The 26,077-nt window shown below is 30.8% G+C and overlaps 1 protein-coding gene across 4 annotated transcripts in view; it reads left to right on the forward strand.

The window, feature by feature from the left end:
- The first annotated feature begins 3,344 nt into the window (after window positions 1-3,344).
- The window catches only part of LOC124534379 (extensin-like), a 61,597-nt gene continuing 38,864 nt past the window's right edge, over window positions 3,345-26,077 (forward strand). The window contains exons 1-2 of one of the 4 annotated variants that reach the window (XM_047110185.1): window positions 3,590-3,712; window positions 15,206-15,599. In XM_047110185.1, the coding sequence (XP_046966141.1) occupies window positions 15,497-15,599 (103 nt within the window). In that variant the 5' untranslated portion in view covers window positions 3,590-3,712; window positions 15,206-15,496. Of the gene's footprint in view, window positions 3,713-12,531; window positions 12,631-15,205; window positions 15,600-20,364; window positions 20,438-26,077 lie in introns of those variants that run through there. The other 3 variants (XM_047110187.1, XM_047110186.1, XM_047110188.1) reach the window with 3 other exon arrangements.

Raw genomic sequence — 26,077 nt, forward strand, 5'->3', positions numbered from 1 at the left:
AGGAGTATATTCAACCTCTGTGCTCCAATGCGGTTTGGTGGAATCCCATAGCATAATTTCATTGAAATTAGACACATGCATATTTCTTCAAGATGTTTCCTTCACTACCGAACTCGAGAGTCGAGATAGATTATAAACACGAATTAAGCACATGAATGACATGAAAATACAGTGGTGCTAGCTTGGGTTAGAGCCCGCAGTCATCGGTTAAGAATTAAGATATACGCTTGTATTTTTAAGCCTTTTTATTATTAAAAAAATATAATTTTTTCATCCATTCCTTGTGAAAAAAAATGGGTATACCCAAAAGGATCTTTCTTATCTTAATTAACTGTTAACTGCAGCATGCAAGGACAGTGTTCGAGGAGATACTATTTGTGCTTCAATGTGCATGTATTAGATATCTAAGACATTTACAAATAGCATTTAAATATAAATAGCTAATAATTGAATGTGCACGTGGAAATAATAAGTTGTTTTTCAACGGAACTTCTCTATTTACTATTAAATATTCAAGAAGCATGTGGCATATGCATCTCGCCATCGCACTATATTTAATTATTGATAACATTTTTTCGATAAAGCCTTTTTACTTAGACATGTATTTATATTTTTTAATAATGGTTTGGCTAAAAAAATATTCCAATGTTTTATTATTTCAGAGTCTCCAAATCGGGGCACATCACAAGGTACATATATTTATGATAATCTTTTCATTTTTGTTAATTCTTGGTTACAATCGAATTAATCCTAAAAATTATTACCTTAAAAAACACATTAGATTATTACAATGCTTAGTACATAATAATTTACATTAAATTCTTCTATAGTACTACTTCTTCCTAAAAATGGAAGTCGATTTTTTGGCCAGCAAGTTTAAAAGCTTCATTTATATGTAAAAATGTAGAGTTCGATGCCTTTTATAAAGTTCCTTCACCTATTCTAAATGCAGACTAAATTAAAAGTTTTTTAAATATAATTCGTTGAAAATGTCTCTTTGTTTTAGTTTGCCCCTGTTCTAGTGGTAACCTTCTAAGATACATTATTAAAAAATGGAGTACCATTATAAATGGTGGACGATAACGACTCAAGTTAGGAGAAATAAACCTGCCATCTTTATAAGGAATTTTCTAAAATTATTTTCTTATAAGGTTATTTTTCTCAATAGGTCGAGTATTATTTTGTTTGAATATTAAAAAAAAAACTATTTACTCAACTGATGTGATTCAGTTTTCTCTAAATAAATATACTTTTTAATACAAAAAATACATACATGCATGTTTTTTTTGCATGCCTTTTTGTTCGTGTAAGTACTTAGTAGCTGTATCCAGTGTATCTCGATGTATTGGATTCGAATCTAATAACTTTTGAATTATGTAGACTCTTCAAAAACTATTTCTATGTAAAGCAACATTGTACTTGCACGGAGTTAGAATGACGAATTTACAGTCACGTGCCTTGTCGCACAACGTTAAAGATTCGATATGGATTACATTGTTATTGTTATTATATGAAAAAATTACGTAAATCTGTCGCTTTATCTAAAAACTAATTTAATGAGTATAAATAATAAGATTTATAGTCTGATTTTATTGTTATAAAGCTGTAAAGAAACCCGGAAATGCTAAACTATTTTCTGAATTATCAGTTTCTGTTATTAGAAATAAAAAAAAAACGCTTTCCTAGCGCTTTCCTCTATATTGACCTTAATTTGAGTGAAACTGCCAAGGCCATGTCTGGGAAGATGCGGTTCTCACAATTTAACGCGCCATTAACTTGGGGGAAATTACAAATTTCATTTTGATTGCTAAAATAAATGTTGATTACAAAAGTATTTTTTAAGTATCCTTTAAAATGTAATTAAAGGTCTCAAAAAAATATAAAAATATTTAATTTTTGTACAATGTCACTTTTATTCATTTGTAAATATCTGTATTAATATATTTTAATGTATATAAAAGTTCAATTATATTTGTACTAAAGAATGATTCTTATATTACCTTTATACAATTTAAAAACGTAGGAGGAGGTACTACTACAGGTACGTAAAGACTTATAGAACTTAGTTTAAGTATAGCAAAATGGTTTCTATATTACCTGTATATTTCATTGTTTTTGATATTATAAAATATCTGACTCAATAGTAACTTAGATTCGCATAAATATAAATGATAAAATTCTCAAAGGCAATTAATAATTTTCAAGGTTGGTTCTCAATGTCACGGCTCATTTTCCACTTATTAACCATTTTTTTGCTTGTGTTCTATATTGACATGAAATATAATAATATTTATAATAATTGGTATTTTTCAAATCATGTTTATTAGTAATTAAACTTGGGTGTTGCGTAATAATTAATTACGTTACAAATAATATTTGTTTAGTGGGTGAATGTGACGGGTATTGGGTATAGCTAATACGGTAAGCAAATAAGCTATAATTATATATATATGAACATAAATAAGTAGTAAATAACCTTAGTTGCAGATGCGTCAAGAACAAAATGATTTTTAACGGAATTGCATTTTATATTTGCTTACGCGTCTCCATTTTATTATTATTTACTTAAATCAACTCTAGAACTGAAAAATACATCGAGCTGCCTACTTGATATTTTTAATTTTTATTCGTATAAAGTTTATACACATTAAAATGTGTTAACAATAAAGTATAAGTAAGAAATAATTTATACATTTACTTTAAATATTTTAGTTGGTATTAAAGATAATATATAAGGAAATATAAGGAAAATCTGAACTGTGATACCGATACCTATTGCGTAGAATGTAATGGCGGCACTGTGTGTGTTCACACGTCACAGATTGATAACAGAGACAGTTTTATTGTTTCTTAACCTTGCCTGAAATATAAATTGCATAGAGTCAATTTCGTATAATAAAAAAAATATTACTATTTTAATTTCTACATTGAGTCAAAAAATATATTATTTTGTTTAATCGAGACGAAAAACACGAAATTCAAATCTTTGTAAATGTAAAATTTAAATCCTATTATTTTAAAATTGCGTATAAATACAGTATATACGTAAAAATATAAAAAAACTAACTATTCTTCAAAAAAGTATAAAACAGACGCTGTAAGCTGACAATGAACAATTGGGACCTCAAGTTGAAATAATACTGGTATTCTTAATTTATTAAATAATTCGAATTATATTCATTTAGTTAAAATATAATAAATATCTATTGCAACTAAAATTGTCTTACGCAATGAAATAATAAAAGAATAGGAAAAAGAGACAAATGTAAAAGATGTTGCCGCTCGAAGGTTTTCGTTGTTATCACGAGTAACGCAACCTATAATTTCGGTTAGCGCTCAGTTCGCATCATTTGTATACCGGTAACGATACAAGTACATTCGAGGCTTTCTATCAGAATATCGTGTTTTTATTTCTATTTGCAGCAGAGATGTAGCCGATTACCGCATGAGCCGACTAGTGCGGTAGTTTTGTAAAAAAACATCTTTAGAATCAAATTTTCTTATTTTTCTTAGTCAACTGTAACATTAGTTGTAGTATTTGTAGTAGCAGTTATAAATTTCGCAACATCTATGTAATAAAATTTATCAAGTTTTATATGGTAACGTATTGTACACATACTTTTTGTACAAAATCAGCATTGCAAATTAATTGAAATTATGGGGCACCTACTGAGAAGCGCTTATATTCTTGGCACCGGAAAGGATTATGACGGTAAGAATTTATATATTTTATCATAAAATTCTACGAAATCTCATTCCTTTATTATGGATGAAACTCGTGAGGGTTACCACTATACTGCTCAAAGTGAAGATTAATGGCGAAGTATAATCCAACATAATAGGTTTCCTCACTATGTTTTCCATCATCATTAGTACAAAATGAATCTATAAATTATCATTAAAAGCACATAACACCTCAGAGGTACTTGTCTCGATTTGAACTCGTGAACTTTAGTTAAATTAACGCTTTCTTTTCACTAAGAAAAGTCATTTCACGCATACAGAATGATTATGCGATTAGTTACTTTGGTTAAAAAAGAAATTTAGTTTAGAAAATATGATGCAATTTAACTCAGTGTTCTCAAAGTTGTAAGAAACTAGGAAAAGTATATCGTCAATCTTAGTCGATGTACAATCGTTAAAGATATAAAGAGCGACTTAGAACGAGGAAAAGGTTTAAGAATCAACACATACAAATTTAAAATAATACACTATTAGGAGCATTGAAAAGCTCAGAAAGATACCTGGACTAATCATTAGGATAAACTTTTTTCTCGCTCATAATTTAATAATTCACACTTCATAATTTTCTATTAGTATGAGTATTCTTCGTTCATGGCTGCCCCCATAAAGATAAGGAGTGTCAAGCATACTCAGTGGTTGTAGGGCTTTGTGTATACTCGCGTACCAGAGTAGCTTAATTATAAACACAGAATGCTGACTTTTAGATATTGGGGAAGCCCCCTGTATAATCTTTATCAAGTTTCATAATGACATTTTCTAAAAATAAATCTGCTATAACTAATAAGCAAATCTCAATGTCTTAATTTTTCATCATCTCAACAACCGTCAAAAGTAGGATATCTGTATTATATACTGGCTTAATGATTTTACATTACCAATGAAAATAGATGATGTTCACTACTTTCTTTATGAAAAGTATTAAAGCATAAATAAAGTGGACAATCACAATCCATTATTCATAAATCGTTGAGCTAATTATTACATAATAATTATAATACATTATGTAACTACTTCAGAGTGCAAAAATTTTGAAATAAATCTAGTAATTCGCCCACAATCTTCTTGAGCACCGATCACGGTCATTTATTGACATTGCCATTCTTTCCAAAATACAGTTTTTTTTTTGAGATGAGACTCGGGGTACTAATTCTACTACTTTATATCGGTTACGATTCGATTCCGATTCTATTCCGATAAAATAAAAGTCGACTTAATTATATGCTCAACTGAGGGCAATTCTACTCATTTATCTAAACTATCTCACATGACATATATCACACATAAATAATAAATCATCATAACAAAGAATATTTAACAAGTTAGGAACGTCGCCGCCATCATTGAACAACAGTTGTCAAATTTTCTCCCTAAAATATTTTATAAATACGGTATATACCTATTCGTATCCGTATCTATAAAATTGCCGAGGGCCGTGATGGCGCAGGGGGTAGAACGCGTGCATCTTAACCGATGATTACATAAGGATTCAATTATTACATTAATTTTACATACGTAATTTGTGTAATGTAATTCATTTCCTGCATGGAGGTGAAATAAAACATCGTGAGGAAATCTGCATGTGTCTAATTTCAAATAAAATTTTATCACATGTGTAGCCAACAACTCGCATTAAAGCAGGTTGTGAAGCTGGCTCCCAATCGTCTCCTCAAAAGGGAGAGGAGACTAGGCCCAACCGTGGGACATTTACAGGCTAATAAATTTAAGTATTAGCAAAGTCAAAATTTTAAATGTACAAAGTTATTCTTTACCCCCGAATAGATTGATTGACTGTGCGGAGCTGGATGTTGATGTTATAAATACATTTTCCTTCTCGTTTCTTTTAAAATAATTAATGATATTGTTAATATACTTGATACCGTCCTACTTCGTTAAAAGCATCGAAAAAGGTGTTCAAGACAATATTACAAATAACCCGGATGGATGGCAATATGATGTAGCGTTACACTAAAGTAATATGCTGTAAAAATACTTACTACAAAAAAACATATAATACATTACTTTAGAGTAGCACTATATTTGCACTTTAAATATAGTATAGGTAATAAAATAGGTAGTAGTATAGGAGTGTTTGAATTTAACAAAAAATCATTGTTTTTACCTGAGTTACTCCGACTTACATAACTATCTACCAGTGAAAGTTCCGTCAAAATCGGTCCGTCGTCAACAGACAGACATAATTATGTATATAGAATATAGATAACTTTTCTTTTTTAGACTGAAATATCTTTAAGACTTATTTGCCGATTATGTAGTTTGTGTTACAATTATTTTACATAATAATATTCTTATAACAGTTGCAGTTGCGTTGCATGCGTAAATAAAAAAAAAATCGATTCAATTTTTGAAGTTAATGATCTTTTACAGTAAGATGGCAATATAGTAATTGAGTATCAATATTAGTTAGTTGTCTAACTCCCTTAATCTGCTGTGAAGATGAGCCTGCGAGGGATGATTAATGAGGGTTCCACTAAAGTTAAGAGTGACTAAAGTGATTCCTAAAACACAGTAGTACCGGTTACATAAAAAAATCGTTATTATTTACTTTTAGTTCGATGTTACTTCGTCGATGTATATAAAATATAATTTCTTTTTATTTGAATGTGTAGTAGTATCAAAGTATTGCTTATATCGTCATAATTATTTGTTTTATGTCCGCTTTCAAAAGTAATAAAGTATCTTCAGCAAACAATACAATATCATAAGAACCTTATTATGGAAAAATCATTGAAATATCTATACCACACACACAGATCTAGGGATTTTAGATATGCCGATTTCTTGCACACAATACCACATTATTCTTATTGTAGAATCTGTTATATTTTAAATGTTACGTGAACCAAAAACCTTCAAAAAAAATATTTTCCATCATTCTCCATGAAAATGAAAAAAAAATTAAATTTTGAGCAAAATGTGGCCACAGAGATTGCCTTCCAATTCATCGCTTCATTAAGTCAATGATGCTAGTTTCGACGGCAATTTGTGATTTCTCTTTGAATGTTTTTGGTTAAAACGATGGAAAATATAAATATCCTCCAAAGAAGTAAGACCTCGGCCTTCCTGAGTGTAGTCGGCCTATTACCAGTTTCCTAGTATTTAATTATTTTATTTATGTGATTATTGATTGATGAAAAAGAGTAACTACAATTTTATCCTTTTCCTGTTGATTTCTCGGTAGAATGTAATAAAAACTATTTACAAGAACCTTCTTCATAATATTTTTTATTAGATTTAGTAATAAGATATTAAAAATCTAAATTATTAAGAAGTATGTAACACAAGTTTTTTACAAGCGGTTTAAAATCTTGGAAAGATTATATCTAATTCATACATAGTCCATATCATTTAATTTTAATTAAATACTGAATATTAATTTTCGAGTGTTAAATAAACATACTTCCTTAAAAAAATTGGTTTATTAGTATATTAATATCAGTGGAATAGTTGTTTCATAAATATTCCAAATATTTCTTTAGAGTTTAATATCAAACAATGACTTTTGTATTCGTTTTTCGTATGTACTTAAAGCTGAATTTTCCATTGTAATGTTATCATGATAACAATATTTAAATTGACAAACAGTTTTATATCGTCGCAGCCATAAAACATGAACAAATAATGTATTTATAAAAGCTATTGTTTTATTTCAATATTTAATAAAGAGGTACGAATGGGTTTTCTCTCTAATAGTATGGTACGAATGGAAAAAGTAAGTTAAGTTAAATTTGTACTAATATAATTAAAATATCATTAAGAAACATTTTCTTCTAAAGCGGTTTATTAGCCTATGTAACCACGAGACAGGCACTAAGAGTTCTTATTCGGATTTTAATTATTATAACTACTTTTAAAAAATCTTATTAGCTCCTACAGGCGCATTGGTCATATAAGGAATGGCTAATACTTCTTACAGTTAATGTGGTTACTACCAGACTGCCCATGTGCTCGTCTGCTTATCTATACTCACTATATATTTTTTTATAATTTATTAAATTGGTCATGTGTTTTCATATATAGTAACTAACGAGAAAATACTCATGCTATTTAAATAAGGAAACTACTTAGCAAAATTATTTATAGGTGTTATAGTTTGTGAGATATCGTAATTATTTAATGACTGGCATTTCGCTTTTATATATAGATACTTTTTACTATTTTTTATTGTCCATGCAGTCAAGATTTACACAGTAATTGATTTTAATTTAAATTTGTATATATTTAAGGACTTCATATTAATAATTCTTATGTAAATAAAATCATTACTTCTTCTAATAAAATCGAGCCCGTATATTTATATACGTCATATATGTGTAACCATAATATGGCACCTTGTCTGTCAGTCTAAGCTAACGGTTGTGACATACCGATGTGTGACGATACAATAAAATGTGATAATTGTTTACTCGTATTTACCGCCCTTCTTATCGTATCCTACTAGGAAGTGACGATGCTTTGTTAGGACTGCAATTAAACGGTAGCAATGCCTCCCGCATGCACTTAAGAAATATTGTTTTTAATGAACATTTTTCTTTAAATGTCTACAAATTAACGCTTATGTTCTTTACTACGTACTGTAATGTTCTTTTATCGTCTCGGTAAACGTTTGTACGACAAAAATAATGTATAATATAAATATCTAGCTATAAACTTACCCTGTATGGCTAAAGCATTTTGACAAATATTATAACGATTATATAGGGTTATTATATATTCGACGTATTCCCCTAAGTGGGTGGTAGGGGTGACTTTTTACCATTTTTGAGTTATGACGTTTTGTAGATTTTTTACAACTTATTTAGTCAAAAATGCAACTTCAAAAATTGATTTAAATAAAAGTATCATTAAAAATTTATAGTTCTTTTGATTTATTAAAACGAATAAACACAAATTTAATGGATGGAAAACGATAATTTTTCAATACGTTTTGACTTTTTTTCTCAAAAATACCTTAAAATAAAAATAAAAAACATTATGAAACTTGCCCTGCAGTTTATTTTAAAAACATAACCGGAGCTTTTCAAAAATGTATAAAAACTAGGAAATTATTTCAAAGCAACAGAAATAAAATGACTAGAAAGGACGCTGGTGGAAATTCGTATTCGAGTATGAACGAATTCGTATTAAAGGTCGCTCTTTAAAATTTCCACAAAATTAATTTTAAAAAAGCCTATATATGTATGTATATACTAATTTATTTACTTAATACAAGTTTAGATACATAAGCAATTTAATAGCTAAGTTATAAGCTTATAAGTTAAGACATTTTCTAATACAGCCTAATTAAGTATTAATAATCGAATCCGAGAAACTCTGTAACAGAGCACAGTACACACAGCACGTGTGCAGTGCAGGATTAAGCAGGATTCCCTTACCGTTATCCTCACGAAGATATCCCTGAAAGAAGATTTATTTTTTGTAAATTATTGCTTAATGCTTCAGGAGTCACCTTATTATTTTGCTCATATTAGGCCAATTATTTAAACATAAGTAGTAAAAACACAGCCTCGAATTGTCCCACTGCTAGGGTAAGGCCTCCTCTCTTACTTGAAAATGAACAAAGCTTGAAACCCAAGGAAGTCATTAAGCGACATTTTAAGCCTAATACCTGACGAGCGATCCCTATATCGCGAGCGAAGCTGTGAGAGACAACTAGTATTGATATAAACATATAAAATAAATTAAACGACTGCATAGGCGTATACCGACATTTTAATAGATTTGATTGTAAAAATTTGATTTCATTAAATACATTTGCAAAATAACTATCACATAATACGAGGTATAGGTAGGGGATAAGTATAGTGATCAAAAGCAAAAACGAGTAACGTGTGCTTTACTTTAATTAATCTACTTCGATATGAAATGCGTTTTATATATACACTAGGTATTTGTGGTATAGATTGATATGATGGGATATATTTCAATAATACTGGATGCAGTTCTATTTACTTTTTGATTTAATCAATAAGTGTATTTATACTATTTCCGCATATTTTCAGTAGGTTTTTTTTCTAATTACTAGTAGTCGCTCGCAGCTTTGCTCGTGTTTTATGGTGTTGGTTGTCATGTGTTAGGAAAAAAAGATATCCTATGTCCTTTCTTGGAGTTATAGTTTGCTTCATACTAAATTTCATCAAATTCGGTCCAGCGGTTTGACAGAGAGAGTTACTTTCACATTTATCATATGAATATAGATTTCGGTTAATAAATAAATCATGAAAATATAATTTTATTTTTGTTATATAGTTAAAAATCTCGTAGCGCCTAAACAAGGTTGAACAAATTGCCTAAATTGATTAGACTGGTTAAATATTTGTCTGTAGTTTAACTGAAATGCGACCTGTTTACGACCTTATTAAGTATATGAACGTTGGATTAAACACATAAATACTATTATGCCATAAAATTTTGTTTATTACATTCACGTAACTCGTAACGTTTATGTATGAGTATGTAATTAAAAAATATATTACATATTAGAAGGACTACTGTTGTTTACGCTTTTTTGGGGATGTTATAGAAACTTTTTAGAGGCATTTGTCATAGGCCGATCCTATTTGATTTTACTTTTCAGTAGTTTCCTGTAGTTTTGAGGTCATTAAGAAGTGGATTAAGTTGACAAAGTTCATCCATTATTTATAATTTTTCAAAGACCCCTCTGCTGTAATTAATCTCAAGAAGCTGTAACGAACAATGTATGCATAGGTCACTGAAACACATTTGACTCATTTTGCATTTGCCTGCCTCTCATGTATATAATTGTTGTGTTAGTTACTGTTATTTTTATTCAGTTAGTTCGATATCTACTTTCCGTACTTTTTTATTTCATAGTTATGACGAAAATGAATACGTAACATTTTAATATCATATCATTTTTTAATTTCAAAACACACTCGTTGTCATCCATGACTTCGTTTGTGATTAGTGGTTGGTTTAAGCTTTAAACTTTAACGTATAAAGAGCCTACGCCCTACGTGCTTCCTTGGCCCCACCGACTTAGTTCTGAGGTGCGATCTCATAGGAGAAACCCTCAGGACGGACTTAAAATTTAAATTCGAGCCCCGCGCTCAACCTCAGGGCAGGGGACATTAGATCTCGCCTGAAAGTCCGGTGACACTGTAAAGGCCAGTAGGGCCAACAGCAACACTTCACACAAAAAATAGTGCTTCCTTGGGGCAGCTTGCTTCATAGTAAATTTCATCGAATTCGGCTTCTGTGGTTGGGCTGCGAAAGAGTAACAGATAAATAGACAACGTAAAATGCAAAGAAATAAAAAATGTGCAGTATTATTATTAAAAATATTGCTCATATTAGGCCAATTATTTAAACATAAGTAGTAAAAGCAGCCTGGAAATATCCCACTGCTAGGGAAAGATCTACTTTCTATTTGGGGAGAAGGACTTATTCCACCTTTAATAGATACATGTTGCAGAAATCTCACATATTCTGAGCAAGAGATAAATTATAAACAGGGATTTATAACATCAGAAATAAGTGATACTGGTGGTGGCTTGAACCCGTAATTAGCGGTAAAGATTCGCTTGCTCTAACCATTGGTCCATCAAGATATCAAAGAACGCTTTTAATGTGTTGGGTTTCCCACCATTATTTATTTTAATTTTCCGCATTTGTTAAGTCAATGATAACTCCAAAGTGACGGTTCTTCACAGAAGACCAGATTCCAAAGCATCCTTATGACAATAGATAAATGTAGAAAAGGAGGATTGCTATAGCACTTTCCTAAATTGTTTCTTTTAGTTTTATTCGAATTTAACTTTTGTTTAAGTCTTAATGTTTTCTTTTATTTATTTATTTTTATAAATAAATTTGAAAAAAGAACATTACAAGACGAACAAAAGTCATAATATCGTAAGTGTGACTATATTTTTAAAGTGTTCATGTACTAAGGAGACATGAGTTATATATATCTATGTTATATACCTATTTTTCACACGTCACATTATTTATTCTAATATACGTGAGTGTATTATGTTTGCAGAATAGCTTAATGTGATTGACGCATATAATGACTTATCATCTTGCAAATGTAAGTCACTTGCAAATATAGCAATCTTTCTATTGTAAATTTCGCTTATCATGTTTTCGAAATTAAGGAGGTTATATATGTTTTTAATTAACTACCTTGACAAGAAAAAATAATAATCCCTATAAACTAAACATTCTTTATTACTTCTAATTAACATACATAGTTTGTCCTCATTCTAATGATTTATAATAACACGATCGTTTGGTTGTTCGTTCGTAACCTTGTTAAAATTGAGATAATGCTCATTTAAACCATAGAAATATATTTGGATTGATAGATAGCTAATGTGTTACTACGTAAAATATTTCATGTTAATAAATAATTATATTTTATGACATATATGCAAATTATATAAGTGGATATAATATAAATGATATAAATAATAAAAATATTTACAAAGATTTCTCAAAATCACTGTTAAATAGAATTCTGTAGTCATAATAACTTTATAAAATATTGGATTTATTTCAAAGTAGGAAACCACGGTGTTTAAAATAAGTTTATCATGTAGTCTACGAAGATATAGAAGATACGATACCAAAAAATGTAATACGTGACTTATTAATAAGAACTAAGTATTAGCATCCACAGTAACATGTGTAAAAAATTTTTATCAGGCGCATCGTTCTGTTTGACGAAGGCTTAACGTTAAGTGTGCTATAATGTACAAATGAAAATTAACAGTCAGTGTTTCGGAAACATTCACGCGACCGTGCCTGCTCCGCTTATATTTGACAATAGTTTTTGTATAATGAGTAATTAGATATTAAATAAATATCATAAAAGACAATATGTACGGGTGGTTTAGTAATACCGGCGTGAGTACCTATTATTGTTTATTTAATAAATGTTTACACGATCTTAGATGTTCTCGTTTGTAGATAAGATTGACGGTGATATTAGGAAGTTTTTTATTTTTATTTATTAACAATAGTGTAATGCAATTATGATTTTTTTTTTCAATATTGATTGCTTTATAAAAATGAATATTACCTAATTATTATACTTCTGTCTTCAACTAAAAACATATCGGTAACTTTTGGTGTAATTATAGGTTATAAATGCCGGGATGTTATGGATGTGTCAATTTGGATCTGGATATAGATACGAATATCTGAATAATGTTTAACCGGTGTGAGACATGGTTATGGAAACGAAATCATTCGAATCAATTCGATTTATAACAAAATATATATTTGTCTTTATTTGTTTATAAAACAATGTATAAATATAATTAAAAATATATAGATTGCCTTTAAGATTATCACCAATTACATCCCAGATATACATATACAGAATATATCCGTTATTTATACATAAATTTATTTGACTTAGTTAGGGTCTGGAAGCCTAAGTCCAAAAGATTAAAGGCCTCAGCATATTTTCCATTTTTTTAACTTTTTTAAATTATGTAGTAGGTAGGGAGATAGTAAAATATAATAATTATATTTGTAATTTACAATACTATTATAAAATTACTAATGGCATGTTGGAATTGCCTGTTTTTTTTAACTAGCTACTGTGATGCTCCTCTCTTGCGGTGGCCCTAATGCCTTTCCTAAATTAGGCTTTGTTTATAAGCAATTTTAATATATATTAGTTTATAATATTCTTAATTCGTAACAAACATCTTTCAATTATTTTTTTGAAATCGTTAAGGTTAGGTTATTTTAATCATCTTAAAAATCAACTTGAAATTTAGCAACGTTATTATAGTGGTATATTTTACCCTTATTTTATCATTAATTATTACAATATTTACAATAAACAGTAGGTAATTGTATTTGTGATGTTGTTAATACTAAAAAATAAGTCCATAACAAGTGTCGTCCTTAAATTATTATTATCATACCGTGTTTGTTTAATAAAATATTCAAATACCCTCTTTCTCACAAAAAGTAGACAAACGCGTAATAAGTTGTAAAAGTTAAGGTAGACACATTCAATCATAATATAATATAAATAAATCGATGCGCTGACATGAAAGTATAGATAAAATATCTGCTGTTTTATCAAGATTATCATTTAACATCCTTGTTTTCTCTTATATAATTTGCTAATATAATATACATAATACAATATTAAAGTAGATAGATATCATTATTTTTCTCATGTTCTCATGCCGTCAATTTGGGGCCCTCGAATTATGATTTTAGAACGAAGAATTAAGTTAATACAGACTTTTAGAACAGGCTGCCTGCATTACGTCAAACTCCATTCGAAGTGATTTAACTTATAGCAGGTTTTCAGTTAACGTTAAGGTGACTGACAAATTTTAATGATCGGTTATATTCATTGGTTCACTTAGAAAATGTCTAACTTAATCATTTAGATGGCTCTGTTCTTAAAATATTGCCAGGTCGAGTTAGTCTCAGACAGGCAGCAGGCTAAAAAACTTGTCAATTTTTTTTATCGTGCAGCTTACACTGCAACGAAAATAAATATGAACAATACCTATTAGGGATAGGGTACAAATAGATAAACGTATAATATATATAATTTGATTTTAATAATAAAAACTAAAACCCTACCTGCCTTAAAATACAAGGAAGTTCTTAGTAGAACTAGTGACGTATATTATTGAACAACTACTATTCAATATTTTACTACGATTGAATTATATATCAATATGAAATGTGTGAATATCTAAAATAAATACAGGAAACAGATAATAAATTTTGATCAATTTTCAAATTGCGTCACTCACGAGTTTATTTAATGTCTCAATGTTACGACGAAGAACTTATTCACATACCTATATCTAATAATAATCATCAATCAATAGCCCTGTGTCTTGTTTTTAACGTAATTAAGTTGAAGAGAGAGGTTATGTAAGCATTCAATGAATTAAAACCTTTAAACACAACGTTAAACTTGAACCTAGCACATAATTAATTATTTTTTAATTTATAATTTGCTCTGTGTGTTTATATAACAGAAATATTTTCAAACGGTTAGACCGTACACACATATACATGCCAACATACACATGCGATCGGGTAATAAAAAAAATCTTATTACACCCGGACAAAGTCGGGATAGGCTGCTAGTATTTTATATTATTACTCTCAGGGACCATAAATTTTAGTGTTTTGTTATTACTATTAAGTTTATATGTCGTGCTTAACTGTTCCCTATATACGTGATTATTATGACAGAGATTTACGGCCCTTACCCATATATTATAGTCTTCCGGCGTACTGACATACATATTAGAACTAATCAAATAATTTCTATTTAGGCTTATATCTAATTTCACATATCACAACTGTAGAATAAATAAGGAAAGAAAAGAAAAAGATCGTTTCAAGACGTATGTTTTTCGTTTCTTTGTCGAAGCGCCTGATATTGTTTGCAGGCAGTTGTTCACACAACGTTGATAAAACATTTTAGGAACTTCAGACTGAGGACTGTGGAGCAATAACATTCGTTCACACAACACGGCTGTGAACACAACATTCGACTCGTATTCATATATCAGTGGCAATGTCAACTTCTATTGGAGCCGAGATTCAACTGTAAAGTGTCATTCGCGTCAGTTTATCTTGTTTGTGACATGTTGTTGTATTAAAAACGTATCGTATCGATTGAACGCGAATCGTAACGTGGTGTTCGAATTATTTTGTGCGAAAGAACCTCTAGTGACGAGCGCGTGTGACTGTTCTAAATGGTCAAGTGTTGGTGATGGAGTTTCAGTATTATGGAAACTTCGATCGACAGTCTCGTAGGCAGCACGATCAGCCGTGGTGGGATGAGGAAGACAACCTTACTGACAGACGGCTCAATGGTAAGGCTTGACCTCTCTGTTTACTTTGATATGACTCCGCCGGTCAAGTTCAAGAATTATATTTCAATTTACTTAATAATTAAAAGTATGCTGTTATTTTATTCATTTACAAACATTGAAAACATAATTCTTTGTTCGCTATTTGGTTTTTATCTCGTCATTCACGTGGATTAAAGTGTGAATTTATAAAAAGTTAAAAGTGAATTATTTTTGGTTATTTAATAAAACATTCAACATTTTGAACTTTGGTCAAACAAGTTCTAACGTAATGTGTTTTACACTAAACACTCAATAAATGCTTCTTTTTAAAACAATTAAAAAGCAAACATTTTAAAAGTTCATTTACATAATAAATAGTGATACTTATATCATGATAACATGGAGTGTTACTGATAACAGAATCTGTGATCTCGACACTTAAGGCGTCGTTAAAATAAACTAATAATAAAGAGTAGGTCCCTATATGTCTGTCTAGACGTGCACCAGGATGTATCGATTTGTAGGAGATAATTTTAGAAAGCAGGCAAAGGCTGCTTCCTAAAAGGCTCAGATGTCTGCAATGTTGAGACTATTGTACTTATTATATTATTTTATTCATTAATTTCATACAAAATTTGTCATTTATATTTAATAATGATATATTGGGGCTTTGCATTTATTCAACACTGTAATGTGACGGTTCGAAAGTGCTATTATGAGCCTACTTAAATAAAGATTATTTTGGTTTTGATTTTGATATACTTCAATAAAATATGTTTTTGTTTACTTCGACTAATGTTGTAGATAGGTAATGGTAAGAAACTGAAAACAACGTTTCCATTGTATGAAACGGTGACATATTTGCATGTGTACTTTCACGAACAGCCAAGAGCTACATCTTGCATAAAATAATTCAGATTCAGATGTCACGATAGTATAATGTATTGTTAGCTTATCTATTGAAATCCAGGAAAAGAATATTTCCGACATTTTAAAACTCCTGTCTAGATATCTCTGTACCTAATTATGTATCTACCTATATTCCTATACGATTTTAAACACACCCGGCATAATTCTTTACAAATTTATTGAGTAGTTTAATAAGTAGTTTCTATTTAATTTGAATTGATTTTGAATAATTATTTAATATTTTCAAAATTGATTTTAACTAGTTATTTATTCACATTACTTTATATTTTTTATAAATTTATATCGATAATCGTCTTGCGTCTCTTATACGCCTTACGATATGAGATATTTTATCTAGATTAGTCTGCACTATAGTCAGCATAGGAAATAAGCAAACAAGGCATTGTTTGATAAAGAGAGACACACTTTCTTTATTTTTAGACTTTAAATCTTTATACAGAGCACGTAAAAAATGTTATCAACATATTTTTAGTTTATGTGTCCTATCATATTACAGATATTACCGGCTATTGATTGATTGATTACATAAAAAAAAGTATTTTTTCATTTTTATACTTTTAGTTATGAATTCTTTAATCGTAGTAGGAAGTGTGATATAAGCCTTTAATTTCGGATCAGGTTAGATTAAAAAAATTATAGTTTTTAACACAAATGACGAAAGCGAAACGAATGTATGTACAGTCGGGGTAAGAAAAGGTTCGTCACCTTAAGATCTATTTTATAATATAGCGATAATCTGCTTTACCGATCGAGAATGACATATTGCGTCGCAATGATTTGATGTTTAGATTCAAAAGGTACTAAAAGTTTAAGACTTGATAAAGGAATTGATTTGAAAACTGACGAAGATTTTCTTACTCTGACTGTACATACCGGATAACACAAATGAATCTTATTAATAACTAGCTAACGCCCGCATGCAATACAATGCCTTCGACTATTATTCGAACCGACTTGCGCGCTACCTCTTGTACGTTGATGATACTATGCCAGAAATCTTAAAGCTAGTGCCAACAACAGCTGTACAAAGATTCAACTTAATCGGATAAACGATGTGTGAATGAATACGAATATATTCTTTTTCATAGACTTTTATTAGCTTCCTTGAACTATGTATGTATGGAATCTTTAAAACGTCAGATTAAATTGAAACTTTGCAAACTAATCAAGTCAGACTGATTCAATAATGTAATAGGTATGTCCCAGCGTCCTGACCTAGATTTTACATTACAAAAATAAAAATGATTGGAATTAAATATTGCCCAAGTACTGTCCTCTTAGTTTCCACATATGTTATATTTTATTAGACATTTTAAACTATAATATTACTTATACATATAAGAAGACAAGAAGACACGTCTAAAATAAGAATCTGTAGGAACTGCAAAGCGCAACTACTTATACTTAAAATTATAATGTACATATATAGTATACGTATACTTAAACCCTCTCCAAAAAGTGCTTCATCTTGTGGTATAACTATACTGGTTCAATTGTTCTACTAACAAAATGTGTCTCATAATTGTTTAGTATACATAAATGCACTTTGAATTCTGATATGTGTAAAATAGAGTAGTTTGAATATCGATCTACTGCTGGCTGTGAGATACAGAAGCAATTGAGTAAAAGCAATTCAGGTCATTGAACAGTGAGGCACTAGACGTTCAGTATTACTCTCTATCACTGAACCTTGATGATGGATTCTTTTCCTGAGCTGCGTATATTTAACCTTTTATCCATTCGCTTGATTGCATGTCGTGATACTATAAAACCATTGCGATTGTTACGGATATTAGAAACGTTATATTAAGCTTATTTAAATTGTAATAGTTCCATTGTATTATTTCAAATGTTATGATGGCATACTCAGTTTCGGTATTTCGGGATGAGTAAAGAGTCTGGTTGCATATTTGGTCTCAGCTTGCCTATCCTCTTATTACCGTCATAACACCGTCTAAACATTTAGTAAAATAAAGATTTCAATTTAACAAAAACGTTATTCTTGTAGCCTAAGTTACTCCTCATAACATCAGCTTACAAGTGAGAGTCCCGTCGAAATCGCTCCAGCCGTTCCAGAGATTAGTCGGAAAAAACAGACAGACAGACAAACAAAAAATAGCAAAAAATAATAAATAAATGCATATGGCATTTAGTATGAAGCAGATATTTTAATATTACAGACAGACAATTCGATTTTATATACGTATAGATAGATATATACTTTTCTTCTGTCTTGTATTTACTAATACCGGCTATTACTAGGTTTCTGCCTTCCGACTAATCTTACTCCACATTACACGGTCTTTAGCTTCATGTACATATAAGTCTATTGCCTCTCATGTACTGTTTTAAGACATTATCCATCGCTTCCTTGGGCGCTTAGGAGGCCTACTTCCAGGTACAAGGTTCAAATCGATACAATATAATAAATACTATTATAATATTGTAAAAATAAATTCTTGAAACGGCACGAATAATCTTCAAGTTGAAATATATATAGGATTTTATATGTGTTATTATTAGCGAATAAGTTTTTTATTAGAAAAATATATTTCTTCTTCAATGTAAGCAAACAGCTGTAGACCGTAACACCGCCGTTTTAATTGAATCCTTTGCTCAAACGGAGAATTCAATTTCAATCGGACCGGCCACGACAGATCCATCTACGTGTTTTATTCTAATAATGAAAATGTCAGATTGAGGTTAGTCTTTCATTCCGATGTTTATATGATGAAATGGCTGAGGATTGATTCAGTAAGAATAGAGTATTAATTAAATGTAATAAACATAAATAAATAATAAGTGATACTTCACAACACGCACATAGTTTTTTTTAATTTAAATATACGTAATTATATGTTGTGATCTGTGCAATTTCTACCTTGTTTTTCAATTATTTAAAAAATTACAAGTTTACAAACAACTTTAAAAAAACAGCCACTGTCCAGGCCGGATGTAACATTCGCTGGGTACCACCAAATAGCTCGTTTGCTTTACACATTTCTAAATAAACAATGAGACTACTTGAAATTAAAAAAAAGTCTAATTCCGTGTTAATTTTTTCGTTTTTTTGGTAGCGATAGTTGTCCTAAAGCGATAAAATATAACCACTCAAACGCACAAATAAATAACAACTTTAAAGCAAAACATTTTCTGGTAACGATGTTTTTTTTGTAAAATTGCCACTTTATTAACACATAATTGTCTGAAGATAATTTGAAAGAATTATTATTGATGGAAAATCACAAATAAAGCAGCGATTCGTATTTACTAATGAGCTGTAATTATAGAGCATTTAGCTCTTCTAGACTTCTACAGAACAATAACGCAAGTTTTCCTTTTCTTGAATATCTTACTCGTATTACATTATCATAATAATGTGTTTATTTGTGAATGATTTCGGGCACATAAGCCGATAGATCCAAAAGAACCCAAAGATTAATGCAAAACCCCCCGTTTACCTCAGTCCCTGACGTGGTAATTTTAACTCAACCCATATTTATTTATAAAAACATAATTATTCTAATTAAACTTGATAGTAAATAGAGTCCACGAAATATGCACAAATTCATACGGATTTAGATTTATAATTAGAAAATAGGTACCTGTATATAAGGTTTTTCAATATTTTAACATTAACATACTTGTCATGATTTTGTAAGTATTTTTATTAATAGGAAATAAACTATTGTAATAATGGTATCTACTAATATTCTATAAATAAACTGTTGTGAACTTTACAACTTAGATGAAATAACTTCCTATTTACGATGTTAAAGTTTTTTTTTTATCATATTCGTCCTGACATTATTATATTTATTGACTTTGTGTTAACATGAAATATTTTTTGTTATAGGTAAGTGTGTCGACATCGTCTTGTACCATCGAGCCACATATTTCTGTGTCTCACCAGTATGTTTCCCAAATCGGTACGTCAGTTAAATAATTTTAAACAAATAGACACACAATAAATATACATTGTTACCTTTCTGGTGGTGAGGGGTAAAGAAACAATATTCGGTTATAAAATTTTTAATGCACAGTAACATAGTATTATAAACAACCAATTACTTAATTTACTAGATACTTATGTTACTTCTTATAATGACTATTATATAAAATTATGCCAGCTAGACTCAGCGTGGGTCACTTGGGATAAAAGGCAAGTTTGAAAATTCAATATTAACTAAACCAAAATTTAAGTTTGAAAATTAGGCGCCACTGACGAATAAATTAATTGATGTGGTTTGAACGAATACACCGTTCGCCAGACCGGTGTAAACGCAATTTATAATATAATTGAAAGAGGGTACATCACCAAAGTTTCCAGCTACACGTGGATACCGACAACAGCTTAGGGAACAGGCCTGCCGTCCTTGGAGTTGCACCAGCCGCAATCTGGGCACACTCAACCAGGAACCTGGAGCTGTTCACTCTTAATATTTCCATTCAAGAAGTCCATGTGGTGGGTAAATCCGATTAAAAAAAAAAAACCTCCTGTAATACGAAATATACAGGTTCAATAAGTTAAGCAAATAAGCAAATGATAAATACCTTTAACGAGAGATGTAAGCACGAATTTACCTTCTGGAGGTTCAAAGTCCTGCTTACACAAATTGACGATCTCAACTCCGGAGAACCATTTCAAAGGGTCACTGGAAACCACAATTTACACATGACTACGACTTTTCGAATTGTAAACCAATGCATTTAATCAAAAACAAGAATTAAAGACTTACAATTTCTTACGAGTCGGTAAACATGATATAAAGTTCTGTCAAACTTCAAAACTTCATTGTTAATATAAATTCTGAAAAGATAACTGCTATTAAAGCACTGAATACTAAACAACCACAAATTAAGAAACTCAATTATTAAGACAACTCACCGATATATTCAGTATATCGAATTAGAATTTGGATTCGGTGTAAAGCCGATAATTCCAAAATTCAAAAAGAACGAAATCGAAAGTTCACGAACCTTTGAAAGGTTAGCGAGTGTGACCAGTATCACTACCAAAATACCCTTAATGAAAAAGGAATTATATCCATAATTAAATCAGGGAAATAATTTTGGAATAATTATTAAAATTAAGAAAAGTCAAAAATGAGGCAAAGTAAATTTATCATAACTAGACTCCGACACCTACATCGAAGAACTAACCTTTAAACTGGAAGACAGCCATTAAATTAATCTGAAACGATGTGAAATGACCTCTAATCAAATTCAACAAACGAATTAGATGATTAAAATCTTATTTTAATAATTGTTTTAATGCACCTTTAAAATAAATGAAATTTATTTTATTAATTAAAATTTTAGAAAATGCCAAGTCGAAGCGTTATACTAGCAACACCGACATAAATTAAGTGGGAAATGGGTCAATGGCACGGAATTTAGCGAATTGACACTTTTTTGACGTTTTATATAATTATAAAAAAAAGTTAAAATTATGAAAATAATTTTTAATGTAACAGTACCTCCCCTCCCGGAAGAATTTTGCGAGGATAAACGAGAAAAATTCGAGCTGGCCCTCCAGCTCAAAACCTCGAACAACACAAATCATTAATTTAAATAACATTTCAAATGTGAAATATAAAATGACGAAAAAAAAGTGGAAAATCCAACTTAAGAAAACGACTACAACTCAATTATTCGGCTACAACCAAATAAAACAAACAGAGCTCCCACAATATGTGCAGGACAAACTCCACCAAAGCTTAAGCTCAACAAAAGCTTCGCTGCATGCATAACCAGACGCATGAACAAAACCAATATCTGCCCTAACACAGATAATATAAAAATAATGCTTCTCATAAGCAATCTTAAAAAATTACTAGTAGTCTATGCCACTAAATAGAGAATATAATTAACCTCTATAAAATAGTATCACGACACCAAAATTCGCGAAAATAATATGACTAATTAACTATTCGAACCCACGAGAAGTTAACAGTCTAAACCTTAACACACTACACAAAAAAAATATACAAACCAACAGACATAACAAACCTTAATAAAACCAACCGTCAGGACTGATGGTACTCACACATAAGACTCTCTACTGACCAGACGAACAACAACACTTGTTAGGTAATATGGGATGGGAAAGGAATATTAGGAAACCAAACAGATACCACGCAAACACAGAAGTGGACACTGGAAGGTGACAAAATGTCAGGGAATAGTTTTAAGGCTTATTTTTACAGAGTCACAAACCGCTCTGAGTCGTAAGGCTTATTTTTACAGAGTTACAATCCGCTCTGAGTATTAAGGCTTATTTAAGGGAGTTACCAACCGCTCCATAAGGATTTTAGGATGAGGAAAAGGAATAAAATGATGCCAAACAGATACAACACCATCACAAAGTTGATACTGGACGGTCACCAAACGGGAAGGAATAGTTTTAAGGCTTATTTTGACAGAGTTACAATCCGCTCTGAGTCGTAAGGCTTATTTTTACAGAGTTACAATCCGCTCTGAGTATTAGGGCTTATTTAAGGAGTTACCAACCGCTCCATAAGGATTTTAGGGTGAGGAAAAGGAATAAAAGGATGCCAAACAGATACAACACTATCACAAAGTTGATACTGGACGGTCACCAAACGTGAAGGAATAGTTTTAAGGCTTATTTTTACAGAGTTACAATCCGCTCTGAGTCGTAAGGCTTATTTTTACAGAGTTACAATCCGCTCTGAGTATTAAGGCTTATTTAAGGAGTTACCAACCGCTCCATAAGGATAATAGGATGAGGAAAAGGGATAAAAGGATACCTAACGAACACAAACGAAACCTAAAGACACTGCTATCCATACCATAATAAACCAACTGTCAGGACTGATGTTTCATACCTCTCCTCTCTGCTGTCCGGACGTTCACTTTGCAATACCTAACGACACTATCATACCTTAATAAACCAACTGTCAGGACTGATGTTTCACACCTCTCCTCTCTGCTGTCCGGACGTTCACAAGACAAGCAATAATAACGTTGCTTAATGGGTGCCGTATCACCCGTATCGATCGAATGTGTTATAACATCCGTTCGACCTAAGTCCTTCCTTTCGAAGGAAACCTCCTCAAATTTACCAAACACCTCCTTCGCAATTACGCTTTGCGAAGAAGATAAATCCTCAAGGGGATGTAAGGGGATGTAAGAACTTCACTCCCGAAACTACATTCGTTTCGGATGAATCAAAGCTTACATCAAAAAAAATAAAAAAAAGTAAGTTTGGTGCTAAACCAAACCTACACCAAAAATTAACCCCAAAAATTAAGGGTGTTGTCACACTAGGGACAACATAAAATTTGATTACTTTAGTCTTAGACTTCAGCGTAACCGGTAAAAATAAATAACCTGACACACGGGATCGTGCATCATTAGCCGTAGCTATATAAGAAATATCAGATGTGTCATACATCTGAACACCCTGACCGACAAAATATTGACCTAAATTTGACCCTAAGATAGATATAGATGAACAGGAATCTAATAAACCACAAAACTGTTCATCAAAAATAGAAACCGACAAATACGGACGAATGTCATCCGGAGGACGCTGCATAGCCGCTACACTATGAGTAAAGAAAAGTGAGATTCGTTTTAAATACTTCCGCCAATCGTCCGGATCAAAGTTAGCGGAACGACTTGACGGAAGGCTTATCCGTTTTATGGATCAGCTGACTTACAATTAAGACAGGACTTAACGGTGATGCCCTTAGTACCACAACGAAAACAGACTATATCCTTAGACTTACAAGTACCCAAATCATGTCCCTTAACCCTACAACGAAAACAAAACAAACCAGGTTTACTCTTGCCGCGAATCATCTCGACTTTAAAAGATTTACTATATTTGAAACCTAAATCAGGAGCTAAAGTATCAGCATCAATCTTTGGTGGATCCCTAAAATCTTTTAATTGTTTAAAAGTAAATTCCAAAATTTTACATTTATCCCGAAGTTGCTGCAAGTTATTAATATTCTCCAGCGCTAGCGCTTGCGTAAAACATGGACGTAGGTTTTTACGTGTAATCTTTAATTTATCCCTTTCTGGCAGTGAATATGAAAGTCTCGAAAAATAATTAATCATAACCGCAATAAAAATTAAACAAGATTCTGACTGACCCTGAGTTCGACGACGAATCTCAGATAACAGCTGCTCATCATAGTCCAAAGGTGAAAAATCTTCAATCAGCCTCTTCTTTAAACTCTGCCAGTCTGCGACTTCCGAACGAACACTGCGGTACCATGTTAAAACTTCATCCGAAAAAAGTTCAACAGCTGACTGAAATAAAATGTCATCAGAAATACCTCGAGCTAGATAAAGTTCTTGAAGCCTAAGAATAAAGAAACGGACACACGATTTGCCATTAAATTTTAAATTTAAACGAGCAATAGACTTATCAGACGAACAAGAAATATTAGAAATAGGCAAAGGATTAATCAAAGCAGGTGAATGATCAGTAGATTGATCGTTAGCAGCTTCTTCAAAAGTCTTCCTAAAAGATTGAAACAAACTATCCACTTTCGAAAGACAATCCTTAAGTTTCACATTCAATTCTTCCTTTTTATAAAATAAATTAACATCCACTTCAATCCTACTAAATCGATGGAAAAGGTGATGTGCTATAGCTCTTAACCGGTTAAAACTTTTAAATTGAGGCTTAGATGACAAGGTGAGTAAGACTTCATCCAGTTTAGAATCAATAATTTCAAACTCGTTGGCTGGATCCAAAGATGTTTCTAAAATCTCATCAGCAGGAATTGAATTCACTAAGTCCCGAATCTGAATCCTCAACTCTTCAACTGAACCTTTAGGTTTAGCATCCCTTATCTCAACTTCATAAATAAGTTCATCCTTCCTAAGTAAGTGATAAGCTATAGGCCTTTCCATGATGTAAAAAAAAAATATTTCCCAAAAAAAAAATATTCTAAGTGTAAGCTATGAATGTGAAAACTGGTTTTATATAGATATAAAACAAAATTAAAAAACTATTTAAAAAAAAGTTCAGTAAAAAAAATTGTCTTGAACCAGTATAAAAATTTGCAGAACCCTAAAAGTTGTAATACTAAAGAACCACACCAACAATATGAATAAGGTTCAAAAACAAATAAATTGAAATCAAAGTTCAAATAAAACTAAATGTGCAAAAGTCCAAAGTGCAAGTAAAATTAATTGTCATATTAAATGCTGATAATAAAAAGTTAAGTCGAGCTGGCTTCACAATATAATAATATGTAAGTCACTTAATACTAAACCTGTATAAAATATAATTGCATCATCAATTTAAATTAATCCTCTTAAAGTAATAATTATTATATAATTAAAGTAATATCACAGTATGATAATTTACTTAAAATTTACTTCCAATGCAATATGAAATGTTGTAAAGTTAATTTGAAACACATAATAAAAAGGAAAAGGACATAATTATTAAAGTAGTACTTGTAAAATCTTTATAATAGTTTTTATACAATAACAATATTAAACATTGATTTTCAAACGCCTTATTTCAATATAGCAAATACAGACATACTGACTATCCCAAGTCACGCCCCACGTTGGGC

Source organism: Vanessa cardui, chromosome 12 (assembly GCF_905220365.1).
Source record: "Vanessa cardui chromosome 12, ilVanCard2.1, whole genome shotgun sequence".
Taxonomy (NCBI): domain Eukaryota; kingdom Metazoa; phylum Arthropoda; class Insecta; order Lepidoptera; family Nymphalidae; genus Vanessa; species Vanessa cardui.